The sequence below is a fragment of the Eulemur rufifrons genome, chromosome 1 (assembly GCF_041146395.1).
Source record: "Eulemur rufifrons isolate Redbay chromosome 1, OSU_ERuf_1, whole genome shotgun sequence".
NCBI classification, from domain to species: domain Eukaryota; kingdom Metazoa; phylum Chordata; class Mammalia; order Primates; family Lemuridae; genus Eulemur; species Eulemur rufifrons.
Window position 1 is genome coordinate 35,875,102 of NC_090983.1, and position 17,175 is coordinate 35,892,276.

Genomic DNA, 17,175 nt, shown 5'->3' on the forward strand with positions numbered 1-17,175 from the left:
ACTCTCAATTTTAGGAACTGCCTTACGACGCTCTGCGGTACATGACCGGTGAATGCAATTACGGAGGCCGCGTGACGGACGACTGGGACCGGCGCACGCTGCGCAGCATTCTGAACAAATTCTACAGTACGGAATTAGTTGAAAACCCGGACTATAAATTCGACTCAAGTGGCATTTATTTTGTTCCTCCTTCGGGTGATGTAAGTGTGCCCTTCAAGAACACTAAAAGCAGCAAAACATGAAATTCCTCTGGTGGTGATGATATTTTTTTAAAATGGTGATTTTCCTCCAGGCCTTGTTTTTCGCTAACCCTTGTCTTTGCTTTCTTCAGTCATACGGGGATAGAGCAAACCCCATGCACAGGTGGACGTAGTGGTTTCCTATCTGCTGTAATGTAAGGAGTATCAGAAACGTTCCTCACCCAAGAATGGCTTCCTCAGTCACCTGAAATTCTGTCATCATTATTAAGTCTTTTGGGTAAAAAAGGCATTGTCCCCAACTAAAATGAAAATACACATGACAGGGGTTACAAAATATCATTAACAGTAATTGTTTATATTACAATTATTTACAAATCAGTTACAAGTAATTATCTCAGTAGAGTATCAAATTAACATTGTTATTACTATTTTATCCCTTTTACAAATGAAAGAACAGGTCCATTAAGGTTGAATAACTTGCCGAAGGCCATTCAGATAGGAGGTGGCAGAGAATCCCAGAACCACCTGCAGAGCACAAGGCCAGAGTCCCTTCTGCTCTTCTCCAGTCCTGTCTCCTGCCTCCTGATTATCTCCCAGTAGATTTCTAGGGATTGCTAGGACAATTGAGTTGCTTCTTATTTTATTCCCAAAAAGTCAAAGGACTTATACTGAAAGTTCAACACATTGTCACATCCAACAGAGACACATGCTATAACCCCCAACCCTATCCCCATCCACTAGGGTTAATGTTGGCTGAGGACAGACACTAGTATGGATGAAGGGAAAACTCAGTGCCAGAGCCTAGGTGGCTGATGGGATGGAGTAAGTCAATATGGGAGTTGGGATAACAAGCTCTCCAAAAATGAATTGTCAACTGAGAAAAAAGCAAGATGAAATAAGGCATGTAGCAGGACCGACATAGTAAAACCATCGATGACCACACCCCCTTTACCACATATGTAGATGGCTGTTTGCATATGAGTGTATGAGCAAGACAGCTATGGAATTTGATAGTATTTCATGTAAATAAAATGAAATCTGTGTGCATATGCATAAAATTATGTATAATGTTAATGGCAATTATCTCAGGATAATACAATTTCAGATAATTTTTACTTTTCTGAATTGGTCAGATTTTTCACAGTAACAGTAAACAAGAATAATCAGAGAAAAGTATTTGTATTGTGATGAATGATGAATCATTATCAGCAAAATGTCACACAGAAAGACTTCTCTGGAAGAAATTTCTAAATGAAGTTACTAGAATTCTCCTCCCTCCCCCATTTAAAAAGCTATTCAAATTGAATGGTACATTTTCTTTTTCTCTCAAAATATGTCCATATTTTTTTTTAACTTTGGCCCAGGCTAAAAGAAGATGAAAGCATTCAGTATCCAGTCTCACAATCTCATCCACTCAATAACTTGAGTATTGAAAATTACCTCTTTTCAGTGAGAAGTTCTTCAGTGTAATTGATTTCTAACCTCCTGCCTTCTTATTCATCTTTGCAGCACAAAAGCTACATCGAATACACAAAGACTCTGCCACTGACCCCAGCACCAGAAATCTTCGGGATGAATGCCAATGCAGATATCACTAAAGATCAGTCAGAAACTCAACTGCTATTTGATAACATTCTTCTTACTCAGGTGTGTGGTCTGTTCAGGAGCCTGTGAGTGATGCTCCCCAAGCCCCATGTGCCAGCACCATGGAGCCTTCCTTATACAATCCTGTTAAAGTGGAGAAGCATTTAAAGGAAAAGACAAAAATACATGCATACCTTAAATATGGATTTAAACACAAAGTACATGATCGTATGGGGTTTTTTTACATCAATTTTTTTTTTTTGTTTTGAAACCAAGACCTAGATCTATTCTTGGAGTATCATTCTGTTTCTAGGAATTCCAGTTTGCCTTCCTTGCATAAACCATGCCCCAATACATTATGTATTATGCCCCTTTTTAATTTCTTTAAAGTGGAAGAAGAATTTCAAAGACACTTGGGAAACAGTTTGATGAGAAAATCCATCTAGAATTTTACCTATTTTATTTTCCATTCCCTTATTAATTCCACAGCAACTTTTAAAAATGACTCATCTTTATAAAATATTCCAGAACATTTAACCTAGTTTACATAGAAACAGTTTCCTTTCACACTACTATTTTTATCAAATTACATAATATTTAAAGTATACAGCTGCAGTGGTGATACAAAATGAACAAAAAGGTTTAGGAGAAGAATACAGCCGATTCTTGGTAGACATGCAGCTCTACTGGTGAGTGCATAGGCGTATCGGATGTAGGAAAGCAATCTTCTAAGGCACCAAAATTTACCATGCCATGGGCACACGTCAGTACATTTGAATGAAAAACATTCATTAATCTTGTTTGTCTATTAAGAGATCTTTTCTGTGTTGTTCTTCCTTTAAAAGATGTGCTCAGTTATTTATCTGGTTTTTAAAAAACATTTTGAAAGCAAATTAGTCCAAACAGCAAGAGTTCCCATAGTGATTAAATGAAATTTTAATAAATTAAGGATGAATAATCAGTCAAGCAAATTATCCTGAATTCTAACTGATCTTTTTATTTTTATGGAATCTCAGAGTAAAAATACTAATAGTAAATACTTACATAGTGCTTACTGCATGCCAGCTCTGTTCTAAGTGCTTTATGTATAACAATGTAAGGCTTATGACAGTCCTATTAGATAGGGGATATTATTACTCCCATTTTGCAGCTAAAAAGCTGAAGCACAGAAAGCTCAAGGAGTTTGCCCAAAGTGAGCTGTGCACTTTCAAGCCAGGACTCAAAGTCAAGCAATCTGGCTCCCACTAGTTTGCCTCTAGAATCTGTGTTCTGAACTGCAGTGTTGTAGTCCCCTCTAGATTCTAAAAATGGGTTAAGAACCAGAAGGTGGATATCCAGAGATGCTGCAAAAGCTAAAACTTAGGAGGATAACGTGGTGTGCTATCATTGGTAGAAGAGCCCATGGAACTCCCATCTCTGATCTACTCCATGATGACATTTTCTAATAAGGCAAAAAAGAGACACTATTTTTATGTCCATTTTACATGTTAATGTCACTAAAATCAGTTATTGCCTGGGCACAAAAGTATATGTACAAACATAAATGAGTAGATTTTTTAGGAACATTAGATGTGTGTAATACGCAACAGTCTGACAACGGAACATTTGTCTTTTGGCTTTATTTAAACTTGATGGGGTGTGCCACATTACAGAATACATAAAACAGTGGGCTCATTCCAACAGAAAATGACTCAGAACCAAACAAATAAGTTTAAATACACAAGGGGTATCTTTTCAGTGTGTAATTAAACAACCTCTTTTAATATCCTCAATCTCCGATTGGCAAGTACAATTATAGTAATGGGTAAGCAGTAGTTCAGTGATTCTAGATTGGGTTTATCACAGTTCAGAGGCAGATATCAGCACTACAGAGCTGGGAAAGCAAGTTAACAGTGACAAGACTTTTACAGTATGTATTTAACAAATTTATCTTGGAAAAAATAAAAGAGGGGGCTATCAGAATTGAAAATGCTACTTTTACAGAGTTCCTTTGCTTAAGCTTAACTGTCACACTTTATTTTGAGTAGGAAAATTGTTTCCACTTAAAATATTATAAAACTTGATATGGTCTAGGATCTCTGAAAATGTTAAACTCTAATGTTTCCTTGAAAATGAATTCCACTTATCTTATTTGTTTAATAAAAAGAAAATAACCTTTAGAAGATTCCAAGTGGTATTTGTGAAAACTCTAAGAAAAAGTGGTAAAAAGGAAAGAGCTAAGATCAATAATTACAAACAAGTCAGAACCCAGTTGTTCTCAAGTCTCATTATCAGCTGGATATTACTTTAGAAAAACCTATCACTCCAATGATTTTAGTGTGTGAGAAACAGGTAAAGGGAATGTTTGTGTTACTAAAGTATTTTTATTACATTTTTTTGAAGGACTATAGGCCTGGGATTTGTTTTTCTGTAGGGGCACAGCTCTTGTTAGAAAATAGAAATATTTTTAATGAGTTTATGGTATCTTGTACATGCATGAAAATACAAATGGAAATCAGCATATGATTCTTCATATGCAATGGAAATAGATATTTCACTAGTTTGGGCCAAATACTCACTGTCATTTTTGTTCTCTATGAATTGTTTTATATATTTAGTTGTAAACTCAGTACTTTGGGATCATAAGGGATTATGATATGAGCATAATTCTTTTTTATTAGCACATAATTAAAATTTACCAACACTTAATTATTTTATTGTATAACTTTATAGGATAACATGGTGGTATCTGGTAGGTAGCATTAAAAATCATGGTAGAACTTAGGTAAAATGGTTAATATTTATGGAATAGATTTATAGAATATTTAATATTTATAGTATTGAAACCAGGAAACAAAATTTAAGAGAGGACAAAACACAATTTCCTTGGACTGGAAAAACATGAGACATACTCATTTATATTCTAATAATGCTTGTTCTCTCTCCACAAACACACACATACACACATGCATACACACATTCATTTGTTCTGAGGATTTAAAGGGTTTTTCTAGAAAATATAGATTCATTTACACAATGCCACTATAAATATAAAAAACAAAAATTGAAATTCTCCTTCCTTGCTTCCAACATGAATCACTAGTCTGTCTTTTCTCCATAACTCTTCCTGCTGCTTAGAGGAGATGAGCTTATTTTCTCTGCCCTTCTGGTTCAAGGGGAAAACTATATTTCTGCTTTTGGCAACCAGGGGGCCCAGAGTTATTAGCAGATGTATTTTGTGGTCTGCTTTCTCAAAGCAAGATGAGACTTCTTCCTTTTGGGGTTTAATGCCCATCATCACTTGGCCTCTCCACCAAGTAAATACTCTTTCTTCCTCTCTCTGCAGCATCTGGTCCTCTGCCTGTGCCTAGGCAGCAAAACGTACAGCATATTTGCTTTCTCCAGACCCTCTTTTGTCTCTGAACACACTCACATGCCCTTCCTCCTCTGCAACAATTGTTTTCCCTTGAAAAATCCATCCCCATGCCTGTTATCATCACTTTAATAAATCTTGTGTGGAAAAGGATCATGGATAAAATAGCAGAGCCAGTGTTCTTTCTTATAAAGATTTACCTTAGGATTTTTCTTATTCAGCTATTCTTAAATGTTTATGAGGATTTTTAGTTATAGGTTGGATTCTTCCTAGTCTCGTTCAGCAGGTGCTGGTGCAAAATCATCAGATGAAGTAGTAAATGAGGTCGCTGGTGACATCTTGGGCAAACTTCCAAATAACTTTGACATTGAAGCTGCCATGAGGAGATACCCAACAACTTACACTCAAAGCATGAACACTGTGCTCGTCCAAGAGATGGGACGGTTCAATAAGTTGTTGCAGACCATAAGAGATTCGTGCATTAATATTCAAAAAGCAATCAAGGTAAGGTGAAACACACCCAAAATGATTGAATTATACATAGCATTCATTTATTTAGCAAACATTTATTGGGTACAGATACTGTGTAAGCACTGTTCTTGGTTCTGGGGATAGAAAAGAGAGAAAATAATGCCTTCCCTTGAGGAGTTTATAGAATGACAGTTAATAAACGGATAAATTAGTCTAGCGTATGCTACGTAGTGACAGCGTGCTGGATAGGATACTTGCTAAGGAGACACAGCATGGGAAGGACTAGGACAAAAGCCTCTGCCCTCACATAGCTCACATTTTAGTGAGAGAGACAGACAACTTAAAAATAAACAAATATTATACATATATAATTTTGGTAAGTGATAAGTTCTATGGAAAAAAAATGAAATAAGAGAAGGGGGTAGAGAATGATGGGTGAGCTCTCTTAGTCAGGTTGGGTCAGGCCCCTTGGAGGAGAAGTAACCAAAAACCAAGATCAATAATGGAAAGGAGGTCATCACAATAGATAGTATAGTATAAGAGATCTGAAGATGATATCTTGAAAATTTTATGCTAATAAATTTAAAAATGTAAATGAAATGAATAAATTCTTGAGAAAACATATGTTACCAACTCAACACAAGAAGAAGTAGAAAATCTAAGTAATCTTTTTTGTGCTCAAAAATTGAATGCACAATTGAAAAACTTTTCTCTCATGTTAGAAGCCTTTCTCTGGTGTCTGATAATTTTTGTTTGTCTGCTTACATTTAAGAATGGGTATTGTATGTTGTGTGCTTGTATCAAGATGTAACATGTAACCATTAATATGTAAAATTATTATGTATCAATAAAAAAAAAGAATGGGAGCCGGGTGCAGTGGCTCACGCCTATAATCCTAGCACTCTGGGAGGGCGAGGCTGGCAGATTGTTTGAGCTCAGGAGTTCGAGACCAGCCTGAGCAAGAATGAGACCCCATCTCTACTAAAAATAGAAAAAAATTAGCTGGACAACGAAAAATATGTAGAAAAAATTAGCCAAGCATGGTGGTGCATGCCTGTAGTCCCGGCTACTCGGGAGGCTGAGGCAGTAGGATTGCTTGAGCCCAGGAGTTTGAGGTTGCTGTGAGCTAGGCTGACGCCACGGTACTCTAGCCCGAGCAACAGAGGGAGACTCTGTCTCAAAAAAAAAAAAAAAAAAAAAAAAAAAAAGGGACATTATCATGTTGAGTGGAGACTACAAGAACTCTAGTGATTGCTGTGATCTTCACTGTAGTGTAATCTGGCTGGGCCGTTTGGTTAAGAAACATTCAACATCATTATGTATTTCCTTTTGACTTGGTTTTTCCTATCTCTTTCCTGGAAGATAAAGGGCTGGCTCTAGCATTCTGGGAGCTAAAAGGGAAAAGAGGCCTCAGAGATCTCAGTGTCTAATATCCGTGCACTGACTTAACCGCTCTGATTTCAGTATAGTAACTATAGTAACTCTGACCCCACTGGGCCTGGCATTTCCCACTCTAGAGATTTCTGCATTTTCCTTTGCAGGTTACATTGAAGGTAGGCAACATGCAGTTTTGGAGGAGAAGACCTAGGAATCTGGTTTTTAAACCAGGTTTCAACAATCCTTTTCATTTAACACCTCCTCTCCTCACTTTCAGAAGCATATTATCTAGGGGCTTGAATTCACAGGATTTTGGGGGCATTCTGCAATGTGTATCTGGTTGATTCTTAGATTTCCCCTCTGCCAATTTAGAGTCAGGTTTCTCCTGACCACTAAGTCAACTACCAGCAGCCCGTAGGCTTTCTAGCTCCCAAAATTGTGTTGTCATTGTCCCTTTTCCTTATGTTTTGCTGCACTTGTGGGCTTATACCTTTAAAAATTGTATTCTTTTACTGTTATTTTATTGGGCTTTTGAGAAGGAGGCAAATGAATGTGTAATCAAATTTACTCCAAAATCTTCTCCATATGTCAGTTGGAATAATATTTTCAACTATGAGAAAAACAGAAATGACAATAACAATTGGCCCAATTGAAAGATCAAATAAGCAGGAATTTTCAAGGGCCTCAAAGTTTTAACACCTGTGCATCAGTGATTCAAAATGGGAAAAGGTAAACTAGACTTCACAATTGAATTCTAGGATATTTTAACTTTTCAGAGCCTTTCATATAATTTTTCTAATTCCATATTCATCATCATCTTTCTAAGAAGGCAGGAAAACCAGCTAGACAACATAGCAAGACTTCATCTCTACAAAATATAGAAAAATTAGCTAGGCATAGTGGCATGTGCATGTAGTCCCAGCTACTCAGGAGGTTGAGGCAGGAGGATCACTTGAACTCAGGAGTCTGAGGTTGCAGTGAGTGAGCTAGGATGATGCCACTGCCCTCTAGCCAGGTGACAGAGTGAGATTCTGTCTCAAAAAAAAAAAAAAAAGGCAGGATGGAGATATATTACTTGTCCATTTAATAGACAAGTAAACTAAGTTAGACTCTGACTTAATAGCTAGTGAGTAGTCAGACATTAAGAAGATTTTCTGTTAAAATTTGGTTAGATTAAAACTGTTAATATTTTAGTTCAAAGACTCCATGACTTTCTTGTGAGCAAAAGCAAATATCTTCACTTTCTTTGTTTTTGCTATATTATTCAACCTTACTTAATCACAATTGTACACAAAGGGTAATTAAGAAGGCATTTAAAAAAGGGGGTGTTTGTAATCTATGCTATTATATTAACCAAGGTTAAACATGTTTCAGGGGCTTGTAGTGATGTCTACAGATCTTGAAGAAGTGGTTAGAAGCATTTTGAATGTCAAAATTCCAGGAATGTGGATGGGTAAATCCTACCCAAGTCTTAAACCACTTGGCAGTTACGTGAATGACTTCCTTGCAAGACTAAAATTCTTGCAGGTAAGTTCATCCAAATGATCATAAATTGTTAAGTTTCTTCTGGTTTTATTTTCTTCATCAGAATGCCTAATGTAATGAGTATTACTCCCTAATTTTTCTGTTCATCCCAGGCACAAGTGGCTACTACTTAATATTTCATATAGTGTATATAACTGTTACATTGACCTGTCAACATACTATTATAGTATTGAAAGAACAATCTCTGAAAGCTTCTTTCAGAGTAGGTATTCATGTTCAGTAAAGCCAGCCATTCAAGTCAGTGACATTTGAAGGGAGAAAACATCTAGCTATGTTGATTTTTCCATGAAATATTTACCATTAAAATAGATCCCTATAGCAAACATCTCAGAAGGCCAGTCAAGCAATTAATGCTAGTGAGGAGTATTATTTCTTCATTGCCCAGCACTTTTCTAGGTCGTGAAATCACTAGATTGCTGGGTCAGCCCAAGTCAGTGATGACCTCAATGGCTAATTGTCTTGGAAGTGTTGAGTGGGCAGAAGCCTATCTCCTAATTATCTGGTAATATTGGTGCTTAACTATGTTCTTATTAACAATTATATCCATTAGAAGTATTGATTAATTTCCTAGATACTATACATAATGCATCAAAAGCTACCTGTGAGGAAATCTCTGCAGAGATAAAATGACTAAACTCCCTTTTCATAATATAGGCCTTCTGTTGCACTAGAGTTGATACTAAGGAATTAAGATTGTTGTTGAAAGATGAGGTTCTACCTTGGACTCTTATAGGGAAAAGCCTTCAAATTCATTTCTTCAGGCTGCTATAATTCACTATTTAAAGTCAGTATTCAACTACCGTACCATTACAATCTATGATATGAACAGAGTTAAGGTATCTTGATATTTCTAGACCTTAAGGTCTCACTACCCTGCTTGTTCCAGGAGTTCCTTGTACACTATTGTGTTCCCATATGTTGGATTTCATTGTATTTTAGGTGGAGTAGGAGGAAAAACCTCCAAAGCCATATTCTACTGGGCACTAATGGCTAGCTAGAGGGGAAAAAAGTGAAAAAATATTGCCATCTGACTGGGCTTTATAGGGATCTCTCATTCTATTCAACTATATAACATAATGTATTGTGCAACAATGTATAGTAGATGTTTGCTGTTGCATGCGGCCTTTCTGAGAGAACCATTTGCATGTGTAAAACAAACATTTACATCTGCATTCATGCACATTGTAATTCCCAAGCCGATGGGATGGATATGAAGTCAGAATAAACACCGAATATGCTACTTATTTTTAAAATCTTGAGAGTGTGGCCTTTACTCCTCAGAGGTCATTTGTTAGTTTACCTAAAATATAGTGGGTGTCTTTGGACAAATTTTATTAAGCCATGTTGTATTCAAAAGTTGGAAGGCTTTATTGTGGGAACACTTGTGTTTCACATCATAGCAATGGTACGAGATCGGCCCTCCTCCTGTCTTCTGGCTTTCTGGCTTCTTCTTCACACAAGCCTTCCTGACCGGTGCCCAGCAGAACTACGCCAGGAAATACACCATTCCCATTGATCTGCTTGGGTTTGACTATGAAGTGATGGAAGACAAAGAATATAAGTACGCTCCTGAAGATGGTAAGTGCAGTGACAGAATGAGTGGGCTTATATCCATGTACTGAACAAAAACAACATTCTTGCTTACTTTCCTCAGCTGTTAAGAAAGTAATAATCACATATGTAAGTTATCCTCCAGTTATTAAGAAAACTTTATGGAGAGACAGAGAGCAAATGAGTGAGCCAGTGAGAGACAGACAGAGACCGTGCACACACAAATAGGGGAGGAAAATGATAACAGTAGCTGAATCTGGATAAACAGTGTATGTCCTTTGTACTGTTGGGAGTTTTTTGCAAAATCTTGTAAGTTAAGAATTATTTCTAATAAGCTAAGAAGAAAGTAATCCTCAAATTAACAGCACATAGGATAACCAACTACAATCTTATGTTGATCTTGAGGGTCAAGATGGTACAGCACTGAAAAGGAGGTTTCTCCTCGGACCTTAAGAGCATAGGTTTGCAGACTCCTAAAATATGTACCCTTTCCGGTTACGTGTGTCATTCCAAAACTTACAGCTAAGAAAAGCATTTGTTTTGTGAGTGTGAGGAAATCTTTGTTTTTTTTCATGGATTGTTTGTCTTTCAATAGTTCATGGCTACCTGGTGTTTTATTTCAAATTGGGTGGACAGGGCCACTATTTTAAACAAGTATTCTTTTTTTTTTAATTTTTTTGAGAGGGAGTCTTGCTCTGTTGCCTGGGCTAGAGTGCCGTGGCATCAAGCTCACAGCAACCTCAAACTCCTGGGCTTAAGTAATCCTCCTGCCTCAGCCTCCCAAGTAGCTGGGACTACAGGCATGTGCCACCATGCCCGGCTAATTTTTTTCTATATACAATTTTTTTAGCTGTCCAGATAATTTCTTTCTATTTTCAATAGAGATGGGGGTCTCGCTCTTGCTCAGGCTGGTCTCGAACTCCTGACCTTGAGCAATCCTCCCCCCTCAGCCTCCCAGAGTTCTAGGATTACAGGCCTGAGCTACCACGCCCAGCCAAGTATTCTTTTTTAAATGCTACAGATTCCAGAATTTTATCAAAATGGTGCTGTCTTTAAATCAATGACATTCGTCTCTAATGACTGTGACTGAGTACTGCTTAATTAATGTATCAAAGACAACTCTGCCTCCTGACTCACCACTGAACAATGGATTTTCACCAGGTCATATCTCTTTGGGCACTGGAGATAACAACAGGGAACAGTTTAGAATCTTGTCCCTCAACTACTGTATACTCTAGATACTTACGAGTGGCTATGTAATTACAACAGTGTACGATGGTCATATTACTGTGCCAAGTGGTTTTACTTTAAATCGATTGTCTCAAATCTCAGGAGGGTTTGTGACACTATGAAGCAACCCACGACTATTCCCTGGGACGTTTGCTTTCCCACTCTCAGAATGACCACTTATGCCTTCTCTGCCCCTCCTTCTGCCCCCACATCTCACCTCATCCTTTACAAAAAAATAAAAGCTATCGGAAGAGAGCTTTTAGAAGAGAGCTTTTTTAAATAGAGCGTCTCCCTTTGTTTCCAGGACATTAGCCACTCCTGATTTTCCTTTTCTCGCTGGCCACATTCATGCTTCTTGGCTGGCTTAGGCTCCTTTAAATATTGGAGTTTGCAAGGACTCAGTCCTGGGACTGTTTCTCTTTCCTAATTGCATCCTCTCCCAAGTGACCTCCTCCTTTTTTGTATCTTTAAACATTATCTCCTTGCTGACGTCCTCCAAATGTCAGTCTCCAATCTGCATCTTTCCCCTAAGGTCCAGACCTCTGTTTCCAACTGGCAGCCTGACATCTCCACTTTGGTTCTCCTGGATGTGTAAAACCGAAGTAATTTCAATAAATGGCACCAACGTCCACCTAGAAACCCACGAGTTCTTCATTCTTCTGCCTCCTCATATGCTCAGGTCAAGCGCATGTGCTCACCCACAGTCCTGCCGCCACCGCCACGTATATTCCTTAACTTGTACAGAAGCCACAGAAATTTTTTTTAAAATGTAAACAGATTATGTCAGCCCTTAGCCTCCACTGAAAATTCAGACAGCTAAATAAGTTAATGAATTAAATAAGTTTCATTTTTCCTTTTGTAGCTTGAATAAGATCCAGCCCCTTTACCGTGACTGGGGCCAGGCACGTTCTCGTCTCTTCTGTACAAGCCCATCACGTGCCACTATGCTCAGGTCACACTGATCTTCTAGCTCCCAGAATGCCTCAGGCTCTTCTCACTCTGGGCTGTTAGTAGGTGCTGTTCCCAAGCCCAGACTCAGCGTGGTGCACACTTCTCAGCCTTCAGGTCTCGGCTTCTATTATAGGTCATCTGAAGGCACCTCCACAAACATTCTATCTATTGGACCCCACTCCCCCTTGTTATCCTCTCTTACACCTCTGCTTATTAACTTCGAAACATTAGTCACACTCTGTAATTATTTTATGTGTTTCTTTCTTTCTTGTCTGTCTCCCCCACTACAATATGAATGCCAAGAGAGTGGGGACCTTGTCTGCACCCTTCTGCACTCAGTGCCCCTCAGAGTGGCACATAACAGGCCCTCAGTGCTGCTGTAGAAATTCCGAAAATCATGCTGCTTGCATGCACTCCAAACTCCTGGACTCACATCCGACCTTTTTTAGCCACCTTTTATCCCAATGTTCAATACTTAAATAGTTTCGTTGCAGAAACACATTTAAAAACAATGAAAGGGATAAGAGATCATTGGGACATGTGATATCTTAGAACTAATCATTTCTTCCTCAGCCATAGGTGCCTAACTAACTCGTCATTAATCTGGCCATTGGTTCAGAATCCCTTTATTCTTAACTCTCAGAAGGGGCCTGTTGCTGAATGTCTGAAGGAAATTTAACAACTTTTTGCTAAGTTGTTGAGTTTATTGTTTCCTTAATAACATAAGCTTTTAAAAAATTCCTCCCCTATACAGCTTACTATATTACAAAATAAAAGATACTAATAAAAAACAGTTTACATCCCTGCCCTCATAAAATTTAAAATATAGTTAGATAGATGTAGCAACATACCAAGAGGATAAAGAATTTGGTTTAAACTCAATATTTGAGAAGGGAGGAGGAAAGGAGTGTGTAAGTTGGGTAAAGGGAAACCAAGGGAAGAACATGGACTACTAGCTGTGGGGTTATCCTGTCCTGGGTTCCAGAAACAGCCCAGTCCTTGACATTTAATCCTCACAATAACCCTATGGCACAGATACTACTATTATCCACATTATAGAGGTGGAGTCCACGGCCATAGCACCCTGAACGTGCCCGATCTTGTCTGATCTTGGGAGCTAAGCTGGGTTGGGTCTGGTTAATACCCGGATGGGAGAGGGGTGAAAACTAAAGCTCAGAAAGGTTAAGTGTCTTGTCCAAGATCTCACAGCTAGAAATGGACAGAGTTGAGATTCAACTCCAGGCCGTCTGGCTCTCATGCCTGGCTGTTTTCTCTGTGGTCTACTAAGTATTTTGGTAGAAGTAGAAGTTTGAAAACATCATCATGTTCTCAAGGAAATTTTTTCTTGAAGAAGCTATGTCTTAAGTCTTTAATTCAGATGCAAGAATTTTTTCTAATATTTTTCGTATCATTGTAAGGCAGAAGGTGGCAATTAGAGTGAATTCTGAGCAAAATGGAAGATGTCTCTCAGAGTTATATGTTTTTGAACTCAGCTAAAAGATTGAATTTATAAAAGCATTGCCTACAGTTTATAAACTAGCTAATACCCAAGATCAAACTATTGAATTGCCCATCATTATACACTGAACTTAAATACTGTACAGGGTAGTTAGTATTTCTTTTTATAATGATTTACTAATTTAACCCACAAAAGCTCTATTAAAGGAGGTAAGGTATTAAAAATCCAAAATTATCTCGGAAACAATGGAGCAAATATAAAGCTCAACTTATTAAAGGATTAATAAAGACCATTTAGTGTTCCAAGATGAGACAGTAAATAGTAGTCATTAGCTAAATAAGCCATTTAATTGACTACCAAAATGTTAGCCCAGGCTTAATTTATAACAGCTGATAGATTTTTTGCTAAATCATAAACTTTATTATTTTATTCAAATACAAAACACACATATACATTTTCACCAACAAACATACATATCCCCAAATTAGCCTTTTTCTCATTTCAGCTTTTTCCTTTCTACTTAACTACCAGAAAAAAAAAAAAAAAAAAAAGAATCCATGGGATGATTTAGGGAAATGGGATTTTTCCCAAGGAATCACTTTCTTACGGGATAATGGGACGGACATAGAGCTCACCTGAGAACCACTTGGGCTAAAACTCAAGTTTCTTTCTTTCCGATCTCTAGCCCTCAGCAGTCTTTCTCCTCCATACATACTTTAGTATGTGCTTGTTTCTGGGCTCTGGGGCTCAAAGATGTCGGCCTTATTTACCTAACATTAAATTAAAATATAATGAAAAGGTTACTTTAAGACCACAGTGCCCCTGAAAGTTTATTTGGCATAGAATATTCGAGCTGTACTTAAGATTCCTCCTATCTGAGTTGCTGGGTACCGCCAGGTGACTGACCGTCTTCACCTGGAGCATGCGCAGCACGCAGGGAGGCAGGGAACGGTGAGCGGTGAGCGAGGGGCGCGGGAGGAGCCGCCGCCGACCCTGCGTGCCGAGCGCCTCGCACCCGCCAAAAGGTGTCACTCAGAGCTGGAGCGGCTGTGAGCAGGACCCGGTCAACATCCGCCTGCCATTTCATGGATCGTGTGTTTTCCTCACGGCCCTTATTGACCATGAGGAATAAAAATGCGTTTGAACATCCTCCTCATATTATATATTTCCTATAAAATTGTTGGGTTGAAAGGAACTTTTGTTCCTACCACCATTTTCTGGTGTTGAAACGAACTCTACTGTTTATTCTCTATGACATTTTCATTCTTTCCCAGTGAGTAATAAATACCTGGCTGGTTAGAGGCAAAGATTTATTGGGCTACGCTTACAAGTCAGCAAGGGTCACCTGGACTTGTGTGTAGGTTCTCCTCTTTCCCTGTTTCTGTTTAGCGTTATGAAGTTCCCGCGCTTTCCCGCTTCCCGCCCGTCACTGTGACTGGCGGGCAGCACTGAGAGCCGGCCGGAGGTTAAGGTGCAGCGTGTGCTCTGCGGCCCCTCTCTCCCCTCAGGCAGGTCCACCCCCGACATTGCCCAAGCTCAAGGTGCACTTTGCAATTCAGCTTTGCCGAAGTTATACACTGGCAGTTATTGGACAAGTAAGTGCTTTGCCAATTTATAAGACTGATCTTTTATTCCAGCTCATTCTTTCCATCAGTTAAAACCCAGAGGGGAAAATAGGTAAGTCTCCCCCCAACACCCATCACTGAACTATCCACATGGGGCTGTTTAAATTTAACCATAATTAATATAAAATTTAGAATTCAGTCCCTTGTCACATTAGCCACATTTTAAGTGTTTAATAGCCACATGTAGCTAGTGGTTACCACATTGGACAACACGGATATAGAACATTTCCATCACTGCAAAAAGTCCTATTGAACACACTGCTCAAATGGATTTTTACATACTCTTCAAAGCATTTTCACCTGTATTAGCTGATTTGATTCTAACGACTCTGCAAGGCAGACAAAGCGAGCCCTATTGTTTTACAAATGTTTTTCAGGTTCTCCAGATGATAAGACCGGTTCTGAGGTTAAATGAATTGCTCAAGGTCACACAGCAAATTAGGAACTAAAACCTTGGTCTCAGTTCCACATTGCTTCTGCTGACCTCAGTACAATAATTCAAATAAATATTTTTATGTGCAGATACCTATATTCAATCCCTGAGGCTTTATAGATATGCAAAGCCAAAGGAAGTGACTCATGTTTCTTTAATTTCCTAATTTGTGCTCTTCAGCTGTTAGTGTATGCCATTACATTCTAGAGAGTTCTTCTAAGTGTCCTTTCAGCATACAGACCAAGGAGAGGTGGTGGCAGTGAGAATACATTCTAAAAGGCTAGGAGAAATTTAACTTTCATGACAGCGATCTATAGAGGAGTAGTTTGTTCATAGGCTGGCTAATAGCCACTGGATCCCTATAATTAAGAAAGGGTTTGGTTTTTGTTTTTGTTTTTCAGAATTCATGACTTCTGATAACATAGTATAATCATTGGCCAATTAAAAATATAAATTTGATAATGTTCCCACACACTGAGGACTTCCAATAGACTAGTTTAAAATTCCTTTCCATTTTTGTCTTCCACACCTAATTTTACTATTGCATTACTTTACTAGGCAAAGTATAGATGGTCTTGAAATATGTATGTTAAAGCAAAATACTCAGGAGATTGCTTTCATTTTAGAACAAGGCTTAGGCTGCTAATCTGCTATCTCTGGCACAGTAGTCACGTAGGAATTTCAGATTCAAGATTCAATCAATATGCATATTTAAAATATATTAACCTTTTTCTTTTATATTTAGGTGTTTTCATTCATGGATTATTTCTGGATGGAGCTTCCTGGAATAGAAAGATCAAGAAACTTGCAGAATCACATCCCAAAATTCTTTATGATACAGTACCTGTGGTTAGTAAATTCTAATGATATATACATGGGGGACCATTTTTTGTATTTTTCATATAAACTATTTTACATATTATATATAAATAGCCCCTGTGCGTGTATGTGTGTGTATATGCGTACACACACACACACAGTCAATTCTTGTTATTCATGGGTAATTATGTTCTACAAAGTTGCTGCTGACATTGAATACGGAACCATTGCTCCCAGGGGAAATACAGGGTTGCGTTTCTTTGGTCACGTTTTCATCAGCCAGTTGATACGTGACCTCGTTTTATTCTGTTTAAAGACATCTTATTTACTGTGTTGTTGATTCATTAACATTAACTAACGGCCAAAATACTATGAGCTTCGTTGAGGCATGAGTTAGTATTTTTCTCCACGAGGCGCATCACCCGCGTTGTTGCATTCAGGAACACCAGGCCCCACTGCCGCATTACACTTGGGAGCCATTTTAAATAGTGAAATCACCAAAGGAGAAGCACAAAAATGTGAAAAACTTGGCACTGAATAGTACAGGAAAAAGGACACTTGTTTATGGTTAGGAGAGC

General features: G+C 38.2%; 1 protein-coding gene across 1 annotated transcript in view; it reads left to right on the forward strand.

The window, feature by feature from the left end:
• Positions 1–17,175, forward strand: part of DNAH7 (dynein axonemal heavy chain 7) — a 238,249-nt gene that overhangs the window by 218,565 nt on the left and 2,509 nt on the right. The window contains exons 58-63 of the mRNA XM_069469091.1: positions 15–200; positions 1,710–1,847; positions 5,410–5,640; positions 8,359–8,511; positions 9,930–10,107; positions 16,524–16,627. Of these exons, the coding sequence (XP_069325192.1) occupies positions 15–200; positions 1,710–1,847; positions 5,410–5,640; positions 8,359–8,511; positions 9,930–10,107; positions 16,524–16,627 (990 nt within the window). The remainder of the gene's footprint in view (positions 1–14; positions 201–1,709; positions 1,848–5,409; positions 5,641–8,358; positions 8,512–9,929; positions 10,108–16,523; positions 16,628–17,175) is intronic.